General features: G+C 33.9%; 1 protein-coding gene across 7 annotated transcripts in view; it reads right to left on the minus strand.

Moving 5' to 3' along the window:
• Positions 1 to 4,369: 4,369 nt before the first annotated feature.
• Positions 4,370 to 14,488, minus strand: part of LOC145287731 (mRNA export factor-like) — a 52,600-nt gene continuing 42,481 nt past the window's right edge. For 4 of the 7 annotated variants that reach the window (XM_080135489.1, XM_080135490.1, XM_080135492.1 and 1 more), the window contains 4 exons: positions 13,778 to 13,885; positions 11,960 to 12,139; positions 8,314 to 8,508; positions 4,372 to 4,566 (listed from right to left, as the gene is read on the minus strand). In XM_080135489.1, the coding sequence (XP_079991615.1) occupies positions 4,474 to 4,566; positions 8,314 to 8,508; positions 11,960 to 12,139; positions 13,778 to 13,885 (576 nt within the window). In that variant the 3' untranslated portion in view covers positions 4,372 to 4,473. Of the gene's footprint in view, positions 4,567 to 8,313; positions 8,509 to 11,959; positions 12,140 to 13,777; positions 13,886 to 14,488 lie in introns of all 7 variants that reach the window. The other 3 variants (XM_080135488.1, XM_080135487.1, XM_080135493.1) reach the window with 2 other exon arrangements.

The following is a 14,488-nucleotide window of genomic DNA, read 5'->3' on the forward strand; positions in this document are numbered from 1 at the left end:
GCTTATGCGTGAATTCTGTAGTTGTTTCTCGTTTTTATATATGTTGAGGATTTTAGTTAGCCAATCAGCTTTCTAGTATCCACCGTGCCCCTTCCTATCAGCCAATGGGCATGCATTTTATTGAACAAAGGATCTGTTTTAGAACTAGGTTAGTGGTTTAAGGCAGACGTTTTCCTTTCTTTTTTTTTTATATATAAATATACATGTGTACATACATACATATATATGTATGTATATATATATATATATATATGTATGATCGTTTATGTATATTCATGTTTATTTAATTTATTTATTTGTTTGTTTTCTATTGTTTTTGTTAGTTTTAAAGCTATTTTGTATCGCTATCCTAGAGTAAGTTTTATTTTGTGAACACAGTTGTTTGCTATTTCTCATCTACAGTTTAATAGATTTTGGGGTTCTTTAAAGTACAGGATAGCAAATTTTTCATGAAGGCATAATTTACATGGGTCATCTAAATGTCTACACGTGGTAGCTTGTCTTATTATTTTCCATTCGACTACCAGCGAATGTCCGCTTTCTTTGAGTTCCCAGTATTTATTCGCTAGTGTTGTTTTTATACGGGTTTTTTTTTTTTAATGTACTTTTGTGGTCATAGTATCAGGTTTTAAAATCTAAGGAAGTCATGCCTACGTAATATTTCTTGTTATTCGGGTTTTCTTTCGCAAATATTGTTGCTTGATAAACTACACTTTTTGTTAGACATTTATTTTGAACTGGGCAAAGTGTTCGGTGTCTACAGTTACATTTATCTTGTTCGTTATTAGTATTTTTATTTATGGTATGGTTGTTCTTGTCCGGGGTTGGTTTGTTATTAGTATTATTATTTCTGCTAGTGTTGGTTTTATTTCTGTCATGGTGTCTACTTTTTTATTGTTTATTTTGTTGTTGTTTACATTGTTTTTATTTAGTATTTTGTTATAATGTGCTTTAATTATCATCTCTAAATTTTCGCAACAACTGTAAGATAACTTCAAGGTATTTTTATTGAAGATTTTGTGTAAGGGGTTGGTTGCGGGAAAGTATTTTTCAGTAAGATCTAGAAATTTCTTGCCAAGTTTTGTTTTTAACATTTGATTGTATGGGGCCGTATACCAAATTATAGTTCTTTTTCTTCTATTTTTAATTTTATAGTTGTTGGTGTTTTGTTGCTTATATTTGATATCGATATTTTTGTATCCACTATTTTTTAGGGCTGCTTCGTTGACCTGTTAAATGCATTTTCATCGCTTGAGTTATTACTGAGTCTACTTACGATCGAGTTAGGAATGTGTTTTATAATTGATGGTGGGTGATTGGACTTAGGGTTTACGTAAATTGGAGTAGCGTTATCTTTTAAGTATGGTTCATATGTGTTTTTATCTAAGTTTAATGTGACGTCCAGGAAGTTTGTTATTTTTATGTTAGCTGATACATCTGCTTTTAGGCCTAATTTTTTCATTTCCTTGTGTATGATTTTCTTAAAGTTTTCTCCCTTGACTTTGGAGTTTTTTATTATAGCTAGTCCGTCATCTCTATATAGGCCGATATCCGTAGTATCGAATTATTGATATTATACAAACCGAATTTCTCATGCTTGACCGGCACCCGACATCACTGCCAGAATATGCTGAGCGCCATTAAAAATGCTTGGAAATCCTTTCAAATTATTCTTTGTTTTTTTAAATAGTATTTTCAAGTTAAATGCGCTAGTTACAATATTTTTGTTGATTAAATTGTTAGGTGAAACTACAGAATGATTACAGAACTCCTCCCCATGTTAAGAATGGCTTTCAAAATTGTTAATTCAACGTTTTAACAGATACACAAGTACCTGCCATTATTGGTCCAGCTATACCGAACATTTACAAGAAATCCAGTTCATAATTTACAACAGTCATGACATCCAGTTTGTTTGCAATGCACTGAGATTGTTAATCAAGGTGTGGCAGTCAATAAATTTATTCACTTTTAGGGAGTGGCAGGAGTTTTGAGGGTTTATGGATAGTCTTGTGAGAGTTGAGAAGAGTTTCCAGTTGAACAGGTCATGGCCTGAGCCAGATCAAGATGAGCTAACATCAACTGACAAACACAGCCTCAATAGAACATAGATGGGGACATTTAACGTGTAAAGGATCGATGGTGCACAGCGATAATGTTGTATATCAATTTTTTTATACAAAAGAGTTGTTGAAGGCAACTCAAAAGGTTTAATGAGTGTACGGTAGTTAATTTTTTTTTTTTTTTTAAATAAATTTCACCCCAAACAAGGCACGGTGCAACTTTGAAGTAGGGGGCTACCATCAGGGACATAAGTTGCAGGGGGTATTATGAAGGGAGATGAGTAGCAAGATGTCTGTTTACATTACACTTGAACTTCTGCATGTCAGTACAGTTAGGGAAGCAGAATCCCGCGAGAGAGTTCCAAAGTCTAGCAGTTCTGGGGAAGAAACTATTGGAGTAAAAGGCTTTCTTACACCTAGGGATCTCTACTGCGAAGGGGTGGGACTTAGTTGCTTGTTAGGTTTGTCGGGGGTAGTCATGTCGAAAAGATACAAGTGTTTGTAGTTCGTCAGAGCATTCACCATTAAAGTATTTGTAGAACAGGCAGAGGGATGCAACATTTCGTCGATGGGACAGAGGCTGAAGCCTAGATGACAGTTCAGGACCTATCAGGTTGGCGACTCTTTTGAACCCTGTCCAGGAGTGAGAGATAAGCAGTAAAATGCACCAGCCCAAATGTGACAACAGTACTCCATACATGGACGAATGATGGCCTTATAGAGGTACAGGATATTTTCAGGCGTAAGTAATTTTCTAGCACAGTAGAGAGAGCCCACCTTTTCAGCAGCCTTGGGACAACATAGTATTTGTTAATGGAAATTTGGTAAATTGGATTAAAAAGGGATTAAAAAGGAACTTGTTCATGCTAGACGATCATATCGTAGTCAGATGGAAAGCAGGAAAATTTAACTGATTTCCACAGGCGTGCAGTTCTAAGAAAGAAACTTTGTTCATGGAATCTAGGTTTAGGTTCAGGCACAGATACTAGACCACTGGGTTCCGATCTGTAATTGCTGCTCCGATTCATTTCCACATCTTCATTTGGTTTAAAGCTTGGTTTTGATCATTTAACATCATTCAATATTACAGAAGGTGTCGTCGGAGTTTGTTTTTTGTGTTTTTTTTTTATATTTTTTTATTTACACTTGTGAACCTGTGTGCATCCTCCTCGGCAGCTGCCAATGTGAGAGACAACACGGCCAGAAGCAAAAACAAAGGAAAAGGAGACCACAGAAAGAACGTTGTTGAGCAGGAGAGCATATGTATTATCACAAGTAAAGTTAAAACTTATTTTGTCATATTCTAAAAATCATGTGAATTGATCAAAGTTTTTTTTATAACTAAACTTTCAAATTTTATGACGAAATGTCTTGATCTGCCTTGTTTAATAAAGGGAGACAATTCTCTGAAGAGATTAAAATCAGTCTTTCAATGGCTACAATAAGCTATTAATTGCTACAAAATTAGATTTTCTCGATCAATTTGCATGCTTTTTGGAATATGACATTTTCATTCAGTGCCAGGTATGTACATCATGAAGATTTTTCTTTTTTTAGGTTGAACTCTGTACTTGCACAAATCTTGGTTTTTTATGAACTTGTACCCAAAAATTAAATACATTTTGAAATTGTTATTGTATTAAATTTATTAAAAACAAATACATTTTGTTTTCTTTTTACACTTAATAGAATTGACGGAATAACAAAAAGAATCGTTTAGGGGAAAACTGTTTTCAACAAAACATTCATGTAAATTGGAAATGTGCACCTAAAAAAAAAAACTGAACATTTGTTTTGTTTTTAATAAACTAGGCAGACAAGAACATTGAGGAGTAGGTGATGAGATGCAGGACACTCAAAATGAAGATGGTCTGAACAAATCAAACCAAGTTAATGTAAACAAATGGCGTACAAAAGGCTTAAATGAAAAAAAAAAAAAAAAAAAAAAAAAACGAAAAAAGATTTTAAAAAATGAAAAAAAAAAAAAGACGAAAAAAGATTTTAAAAAATGAAAAAAAAAAAAAAGACGAAAAAAGATTTAAAAAAAAAAAAAAAAAAAAAAAACGAAAAAAGATTTTAAAAAATGAAAAAAAAAAAAAAAGACGAAAAAAGATTTTAAAAAATGAAAAAAAAAAAAAAACGAAAAAAGATTTTAAAAAGTGAAAAAAAAAAAAAAACGAAAAAGATTTAAAAATGTAAAAAAAAAAAAAACGAAAAAGATTTAAAAATGTAAAAAAAAAAAAAAAAAAAAAAAAAAAAAGATTTTAAAAAATGAAAAAAAAAAAAAAAAAGACGAAAAAGATTTGACTTGAGTCTCGTAAAAAAAAAAAAAGTGAAAAAAAAACAAAAACAAAAAAAAAAACGTTGAGATTGTAGAAATCCAGTCATTGGTCCAATTTCCTTCAAGTCATCAGCTTTTCTTTGAACTTGCTTTCAACTCCTCGAAACATGAACGCAAGAATATATGGGGCTTCATTCTCTGAGGGTCGAACCCTTCATGTCCCTAAATAATCAAAAAAAGAAATAGAATTTTAAAAAAATAAAAAACATTGTTTAACATTTTTAATTATCATTTTTCATTTTTATCTTTTCTACCAATGATATTTTCAGCAATCTCAGAATATGTCTAAAAGAAACTAAGTATTTTATACAAAATAAATTTAAATGCAGTTTAAATTCTTAGGGATATTAAGATCCACATATTGGTTGGTTGGTTGTTTTTGTTTTACGGCATATCAACCCCTTTTCGGGTTATTTAATGCCGAATCCAAAGATTTAGAAGAAAATTTTTTTTAATAGAATATATTTGTTTTCACGTCGGTTCCTATTTAACCCATAGTTGGGACCCTAACAGGTACTACCACTCCGGGTCAGAGTGGACCTGGGAGCAATGGTAATTAAAGGGTGGCTCCACACTCCCCAAAGCCCACAAGCTGGGGCCTCACCACTGGATATAGTTTAAGGTCATATCCAGGACCCCCATTGAGGGACTTTTACCCTCTGCAGGGGGGCAGTCGGCATATTCTAATGCCCCACCGACAGGGTCCTCAACATATTGGAGACTTAGCACTTGTATAACCCAATTAAGTGCTAGAAAATGCACAATTACAAAAAGGGATTCAATTATATAACGTGGGGGTCAAGAAAATCCCTGATCACCGTTTTTTTTTTGTTTTTTTTTTCCAAGTCTTTTCAATCAAGGATTGAACCTAAAAGTCTGAAAAAACTATCAAGCTTAATGATTGATTTTACGGCATATCAACCTATGTGTTTATTTGATGCTGGAGTCTTTTTTTGTATTAAAAATTATACGTTTTATGAATCTGATGTTCAGTGTTTATGCATTTTTATGTATCTGGTGTTTTTTTTGTTTTTTTTATAAGGTGGTCACTACTTATCAAGGCCCAGAAGCCACTCAGGGATAAGGGTTATTGTAAGTACAGTACGTTAGTGTGGAGATTTAGAGTGTCTACTTAAGGGGGCAGTTCATCAGGAATTTGTTTACGTTGGACTTGAAGACATTCATGTTGTAGTCAGGAGGGAAGCAGGCAGACGGAACAGTTCCACAGGCGTGCACTTCTAAGAAAGAAGCTTTGTTCATGGAATCTACGTTTTGATTTAGGCATAGATAAAGAGTGGGGAAAGTTTTTGACAGTGGATTCAGCTGGACGGGTGTTTTTTGTGAAAGATTGGCAAGGGGGGACCAGAGATTGGAGTTCAGATGAGCACCTGCCATGGAAATAACGATAAAACAAAGATAGGCTTGCAACGTCTCTTCTGTGGGAGAGAGGTTGCAGGGAAGAGAAAAGGGCATCCCCCACTAAGCCATGAAGTCTATTTTGTACTTTGTCAAGGCAGGATAGGCTGTTTTTAGCAGCTCCTGCCCAGATATGGCAGCAGTATTCCATCCTTGGACGTACTTGGCTTTTATATAGATAGAGAATTGCATCAGGGGTGAGATATCTTCTGGAGCGGTAGAAGGATCCCATCATCTTTCCAGCGACCTTGGCAACAGACTTGATGTACGTGTTCCATTTCAGATCAGGAGTGAAGGTCAAACCCAGAAGCTTGTCAAAACATGGGGCTTCTCCTAGACGAGAGCCATCCATTTCAATTGATGCCAGATGGGGATCAGAGCGTTGATGATGTAAAGATAGGAGTTTGGTTTTAGATGCATTAAAAGGTAACCAGCCACGTCTTCCCCCACTGAACCACTCGTTCAAGATCAGAGGAGAGAGAATCAGAGAGAACTTTGTCATTTACAGCCTTTGAAGTGTTGCTGTAGATAGCCGTGTCATCAGCATAGATGTCAACGAATGATTTACGTATGTGTTTAGGGAGATCATTGATGTAGATCAGGAAGAGAGTTGGGCCCAGGTGTTCAGTGTTTATGTAGTTAGATAAGGTATTGTTTTTTTTTTTGTTTTTTTATTTTGTTGAGTAACCCTGTTATCTTCAGATATTTAAGAGTAGTTGGGTCTACACGAGTGAATATGTCCTTTACAGTTTTTTTCATTATATAGATTAAGTCGGTTTGTTTTCAAATCTCCGCATCTATCATGCTTAAACAGTTTTTTGGGTTTCCTCAGAATTGCAACCACGAACAACTTTCCTCACTCATTATCCATGCCTAAACCTAAACAAAAATTCCATGAGCAGAGTTTCTTTCCAAGAACTGACCATCTGAGGACCACAATACCATTTAGCTGCTTCCTAGCTGACTATAACATGATCATCTTCAAGTTAAATGTGAATAAATTCCTATGGAATTGTCCATTTAGATAATATCGCCCAAGTTCTATTGTGACTGATTTTGTTTCATCATCTACTTAACATTTCACCCTTATCCTTGAGTGGTTTTCAGGCCTTGATAAGTGGTTACCTTCAAGTAAAGAAAAAGTTTACGTGGTGACTCCTATGTAAAAAAAAAAAAAAAATGTATACCTGCTGTTTTTTTTAACAAAGAAGTCACTGTTTACCAAGGTCCAGAAGCCACTGTTCAGTCTGCCTGCTTCCCACCTGACTACAACTTGGATGTCTTTAAGTCCAACGTTAACAAATTCCTAATGAACCGCCCTCTTAAGTAAACACTTCATTAAATCTCCACAATAATGTACTGTACTTGCAATAACCCTTATCCCTGAGTGGCTTCCGGGCCTTGATAAGTGGTGACCACCGTGTAAAAAAAAAAAAAAAAAAAAAAAAAAAGGGGGGGGGTCAATGAGTGTACAATGGGAAAATATTGTAGTAATCGTTAGTGGAAATTTGGTAAATTGGATTACTTAAGGGGACAGATCATCAAGAACTTGTTCACGTCGGACTTGAAGCAACCATATTGTAGTCAGCTGGAAAGCAGACAAACGGAACAGAGTTTTATAGGCGTGCAGTTCTAAGAAAGAAGCTTTGTTCATGCAATCTACGTTTAGGTTTAGGCAGATAAAGAGTGGGGGGGAATTATTGATAGTGGTTTCAGCTAGATGAGTGTTTTTCATGAAAGTCAGGCCTGGGGGGACCATAGAATGGAGCTCAGACGAGCACTTGCCATCAAAATAACAATAAAATAGAGACAGGCTGGCAACATTTCTTCTGTGGGAAAGAGGTTGCAGGGAAGAGAAAAGGGCATCCCCTACTAGGTTACGAAGTCTATTTTGAACCCTGTCAAAAGCAGGATAGGTTGCTTCTAGCAGCTCCTGCCCAGATATGGCAACAGTATTCTATCCTTGGTAGAGAATCGCATCAGCAGTGCAATATCTACTGGAGCGGTAGAACAATTCCAATATTTGTCCAGCAGCATTGGCAACAGATTTGATTTACGTGTTCCATCTCAGATCAGACGAGAGCGATTCATTTCAATTGATGCCAGACAGGGATCAAAGAACCGGCAATTTTATAAAGATTGCAGTCAAAGGTGATGAAAATAAGACAACTCTAAAGAAAGAAAAAAAAAGAAAAAACTGTTCACGTTGTCACATTCTAAAAATCATATACACCGATATAGTTCACGTTATTTAAAACTTTGTCGATGTAAAACTATCAAGTATTATGTTTGTATATTTTTTAGATGAGGCTTGAAATTTTTTGCATTTGGATTGCTTGGACTATTGTTCTCATCTCCTTGGACTATTGTTCTCATCTCCTATTTTATTTGAGAATATCCTATTTTGGCCTAGCCCTCCAGTAGAACATAATGAGGTTGAGGGCCAAGCTGTGCGTGCGTAAAGAGATTAATTTATCATCCATCAAAACTGACCTTTGACCAATCATAACTGGAGGCATAAGCGAATATGTTTCCTTGTGCATTAAATGCACATGTCGTGAGAGGCTGATCAAACTGCTCAGAGTTTTTCAATTTCGTTCGTGCGTCTTTATCCCAAAAACTAAATCTGCCATCAGAACCGACCGTGGAAAGAGTTCCGTGCACAGGATGGAAAGCAATCCCGTTTACCTGAAAACGAAAAAAAAAAAAAAAAAAAATGCTAATTTTTCACAAATCATCTGATCTTTATTTTTGAGTTCATGAAAACTTTACAGATTTTTTTTAAAATCAATTGAACTTTTCAAAAAACAAATTTAAAAAAATGCGTGCAAATGAATTTTTAATGCAGGGAAGATGTCTAGAAATTTGTTTTACACAAGTTAAAAATATCAGCAGAAAAACAAGACCAACAAAAAACAAACAAAAAATAAATAAAAAGAAAATACAAAAAACTAACAAAACAAGCAAACAAAAAACAAAAACAAACAAAAAACAAAAACAAAAACAAACAAACAAAAAACAAAAACAAACAAACAAAAAACAAAAACAAAAACAAACAAGCAAACAAAAAACAAAAACAAACAAACATCAACTTGCGATTTGATTAGATAAAAACTAAAAATCTGTTATTGAAATCAATTGAACTTTTCAAAAACCAAATTAACAAACAAATTGCATGGAAATGAATTTTTAATGCATGGAAGACGTCTGATTCTAATGTCTGGAAATTTGTTTTACACAAGTTAAAAAATATCAGCAGAAAAAACAAAAAACAACCAAAAAACAAAAAGCAAATACAAAAAGACAAAAAAAAACAATAACAAAACAAACAAAAAACAAACACACATCAACTTGCGATTTAATTAGATAAAAACTAAAAATCTGTCAAGAAAGAAAATTGTTTTTCTCATCAAGTGAATAGGAAATTCTGATGACAAGTAAACCACCACTCCTTCGTAATTGGCAAAATCATCTTAAGTGAATGGACACTGATGATCGACTCTGAAGAGACATATCCCAGAGTTTTAGAAGCTCAAATAAATTCCATTTGAGAAAGTGCATTGTTCATGCCGCGATTGGTCAAGGAAAGAGATAGGCACTCCATTAATCATTATAAAGACAGATTGAAAAATGAAAATATTTACCAAATTAAGATGTCATAATTTGATAATTGTTAATTAAATTCAATTGAAAGAGAGGCAATGTCATATCTGTTCGATTCTCAACATGAAGCAAAGCATAAAAGACTTTGAAGATTCCATTTTGTCTGCCCACCAAATCCACATCGTTAGGAAACCCAAGACTTAGGGTTGATATCACCAAACTAAAATCGCCCACATCTTGATAATCGAGTCCAAAAACAACAAAAAAGTGAATTCAAAAGGTTTTTTTTTTTTTTTTTTGCTATACAAATGCAACATTGTAACTTTCACTTACAACAAGTCGAGCATGCAAGGCCACCCTCCACAAGTGAATAAGCCTGGAAAGAGCAAAATTTATTTTCACCATGACTAGTGTTTGCGCAAAATTTTAAAATCCATGGCATGGTACAAACGAATAAATGATTTTGAGGCAATTTTACCCCTATAATGGCCCCTGGGGGGAGCAACCAGAATTATCCCAGAAAATCCTTTCTGGCAAAAATTTACTTTCCATGCTCATCATGGCTAATGATTGTGCAAAAATTTTTTTAAATCCAAAGCGTGGTTATTGAGAAAAGGGTGAACAGATGAATGGGAGTGAATTACTAGGTCCAATTTCTCATTTGTCAGGGGAGCAAATTATTTTTATACAAAATTTCTCCTTTGTCAGGGGAGCAAATTATTTTTATACAAAATTTCTCCTTTGTCAGGGGAGCAAATTATTTTTATCCAAAATTTCTCCTTTGTCAGGGGAGCAAATTATTTTTATCCAAAATTTCTCCTTTGTCAGGGGAGCAAATTATTTTTATCCAAAATTTCTCCTTTGTCAGGGGAGCAAATTATTTTTATCCAAAATTTCTCCTTTGTCAGGGGAGCAAATTATTTTTATCCAAAATTTCTCCTTTGTCAGGGGAGCAAATTATTTTTATCCAAAATTTCTCCTTTGTCAGGGGAGCAAATTATTTTTATCCAAAATTTCTCCTTTGTCAGGGGAGCAAATTATTTTTATCCAAAATTTCTCCTTTGTCAGGGGAGCAAATTATTTTTATCCAAAATTTCTCCTTTGTCAGGGGAGCAAATTATTTTTATCCAAAATTTCTCCTTTGTCAGGGGAGCAAATTATTTTTATCCAAAATTTCTCCTTTGTCAGGGGAGCAAATTATTTTTATCCAAAATTTCTCCTTTGTCAGGGGAGCAAATTATTTTTATCCAAAATTTCTCCTTTGTCAGGGGAGCAAATTATTTTTATCCAAAATTTCTCCTTTGTCAGGGGAGCAAATTATTTTTATCCAAAATTTCTCCTTTGTCAGGGGAGCAAATTATTTTTATCCAAAATTTCTCCTTTGTCAGGGGAGCAAATTATTTTTATACAAAATTTCTCCTTTGTCAGGGGAGTAAATTATTTTTATACAAAATTTCTTTGTCAGGGGAGCAAATTATTTTTATCCAAAATTTCTCCTTTGTCAGGGGAGCAAATTATTTTTATACAAAATTTCTCCTTTTTCAGGGGAGCAAATTATTGTTATACAAAATTTCTCCTTTGTCACGGGAGCAAATTATTTTTATACAAAACTGAACAATCATTGAGTATTTTTGCTTTTTTTTTTTTTATTGCTCAGCAGTAAAACTTAGATGACCAACACTAGATGATTGCCCGTTTGATTTTCACGTTGTGAAATCAATAATTTGAAATCAATAATTTGACGGACTTGGACTGTTACAACATTCCATTGCCTACAATCTTTATCCGAGCAGCAACCTTTTCGCAAGCAGGTACCAAGTACCTGCTAATACCATCGTTAAGAGACAGACCCAAGATAGTTGATATCACCGAACTAAAATCGTCCACAACTTTATAATCCAGCAAGTTCAAAAACACTAAGTAGAAAATGCATTTAGAAATTTGCTTTTTTTGTGTGCCCCCACCTCCCACACACAAACACAACATTGTGATTTTCACTGACAATAATTATTTTTATACAAAGTGAACAGCAACCAAGTTATTAATTTTTTTTTGTGCTTTAAAATAATTTTTGCTCATCAGCAGTGAAACTTTGATGATCAATGCTAGATGATTGTCCGCTTGGTTTTTACACACAGAAGGTGATAATTTGACAGACCTAGATCCTCCCAACATCTACAATCTTCAGAGCAGCAACCTTTTTACAAGCAGGTAACAAATGACCAAGTGGAACATAAAAACGACCAACTTTCGTGGCATCACAAACGGTGCATTAAGACTAAAAGATTTTTTTTTTTTTTTTTTTTTTTTTTTTTTAAACACTCGATAATAAAATTTAATGCTTAGAAAGACCAGATGAGCGTGAAATTGATTTTAATAAATATTGCTATTTATTAAAAGTAAAATTGAATTTTTTTTAATTTTCAAATAAAATATTCAGCTTCAGGAAATTTGACTGTTTTTATCTTTTTGTTTTTCTTCCTTTTATGTCATATCATAGGCGTGATAAGTCCTAGCAAAAAAAAGGTTGACTTACTGCATAAATATCCTGCATTGCATTTGTAGTTCCGTTCGATCGATGACATTTGAATGTAAAGTTGTCCTTTGGATTAGTTGGCTGAACATATTGGATGGCAACTCGACCTTCAATGCTCCCAAGGGCAAAACCAGTCGGTTGATTCGTCTTTTTATCCGTGAAAATACTGACACACCGATGCTACAACAGATGAAAAAAAAAAAAAAAAAAAAAAAAAATGTAAACAATCTTTTTTTTTTTATACAATAAAAAATGTCGAGCAGAAATCGTTTAAAATGAACTGATTTGAATGATTATTGTAGAAACAATGGACAGTATTCAGGGTTGTCAGATGAAATATTTAGAAGAATCTCAACTTATTGAAAATATATTAATGTGTTATAAAGCAGAAATACAAAAGAAAATTTAGAAAATGCTTGGAGATGGTTAAATAGTTATGTGTAATACTATGAACATTCCTATCCAAAGTGTTAGGAAGGGATTTAAAAAAAAATTATATATACATATACTAAGCTTTTGTATAAGAATATGGAAGGTTCTTGGCCTTCGGGACAAGATCAAAGTGTAGGGTGAATGCGGTATTATGGTGAAAGAAGATACTAGCTGGGAGAAACTTTTGACTTTGTTTAGTTCTGGAGTGACAAGGATGACCAACGACCCCCACAATCCCCCCTTTTGAGTTGGCCATGTGCCTAAGTTTTTTGTTCATCGTTAATTTTGACTGTATTTTTAACATGAATAAAAGATTTAATATCTCAAAGTGTAGTATCTGTTCTTCAGACACTGCACTTCAATTTCTTGTTCTATGTCAGTGGAGGAGAAATCCTTCACGACTGAGGCAATTTTTATTTTTGTTCCTTTTCTCCATGTTAAAAAAACGACCCTGGTGTCTAACTGTCCTGTGGAGAGGCATTGTAAATAGGAAGAATATCCCCTGAAGAGGGATTTGATTACTAGTAACTGCTTGACCGAAACATGCCCATTAATGTGTAGCGACATAGTAATGCTTATGTAAAATAAAAGTATATTTTGATCTACTTCAGAATTGAGCACTCTTGTATTAAACTCATTAAAACTTCATTGGTTATTTTACCTCTGGAACACTAACCTGGAATTTTTATATATATATATATATATATATATATATATATATATATAAATTAAGAAAATATATAGGAAGTAAGGTTAGAAAGAGAATAGGGGAGGGTGCTAATCAAGTCGCACAAAGGTCATCAGAAATAGGATAGTTAATCACATTGTAGGCCCTCGACAGTCAGCCAGATGATATGATTAGAATGGAAGATAACAAAGAGGACCGACTATGGCACACAGCATTGGGTCGATGATTGTCGAGAGAGCACATGGTTTCGTACACACACACATATATATATATATATATATATATATATATATATATGTGTGTGTGTTACGTACCTAGAAAAAAGAGCTATTAAACCTAGTGATGAGATGAGGACAAAAAAAACAACCCAAGTAAAAGTTAATAATCACAATGATGCTGAGAGGGGAAAAGATAAAAAATGCTGCCGTCTCCTGTGCGACACAAGACACCAACGATTCACGGAGTGATGTGTATATATTGAATTTTTGAAATTCACCAGCTGTGACAATCAGGCTTTATAGCGTGTATTCCAATTCCTGCTGTAGCTGCAACCATACAAGTTGGTCAGTCATCTTATAAGATGTATAACGATAACATACTGAATTTTCAAAAGTGTACAACAATTTCAAATGCGTGCACAAAAAGTCTGAAAACTCAATGAAGACACATCATATGACATCATTTCACACACTCCATACCTGAAATTTCAACGGCGAATCGATTTTTCTGAATTCTTGCGGTTGATTCTCCAGCTGATAAATGATCAAGCCTCTTCCAGCCGTTCCTACAACAGCCATCGGGTATTTCTACAAAAATAAATTTTAAAATGAAAATGCAAAAAAAAAGAAAAAAAGAAAGCGCTTGTAAAAATTTGTTAAAAATAATATTTTCATTTCTCTTTATAATTTTGTATGAAAACTGCCAGTTCTATTGTATTATTGGGTTAAATTTAAAAAAAAATAAAAACTAATATCATTTTGACTTCTGCTTTCTGTTTAGTGGAAGTTATGCTGGGGTATACTGAGAAGTTCCTACTGATTAATACTTTGTAATTCCAGTTTAATTTTTAAATTTTACATTAAAAAAATAGTCTTTACTTTGAAAAGACTTTTTCAGAACGGTTTTATTTTTAAAATACGCTAAAATTTTTTTTTTGTTTTTAGTGTTATATTGTGAATTTCGATAGCAGCAAAATAGTTTTTTTTAAATTACATTTTCACCCCAAACAAGGCACATTACCACTTTGGTGTAGGGGGCTACTATCAGGGACATAAGCTACTGGGATACTATGTAGGGAGTTGGGTAGCAAGATGTTGGTTCATGTTACACTTGAACTTCTGCATGTCAGTACAGTTGGGGAAGCAGAGACCCGGAAGGGAATTCCAAAGTCTAGCAGTTCTGGGGCAGAA

The sequence above is a fragment of the Euprymna scolopes genome, chromosome 11 (genome assembly GCF_053919585.1).
Source record: "Euprymna scolopes isolate OS-2025 chromosome 11, ASM5391958v1, whole genome shotgun sequence".
Lineage (NCBI taxonomy): Eukaryota > Metazoa > Mollusca > Cephalopoda > Sepiida > Sepiolidae > Euprymna > Euprymna scolopes.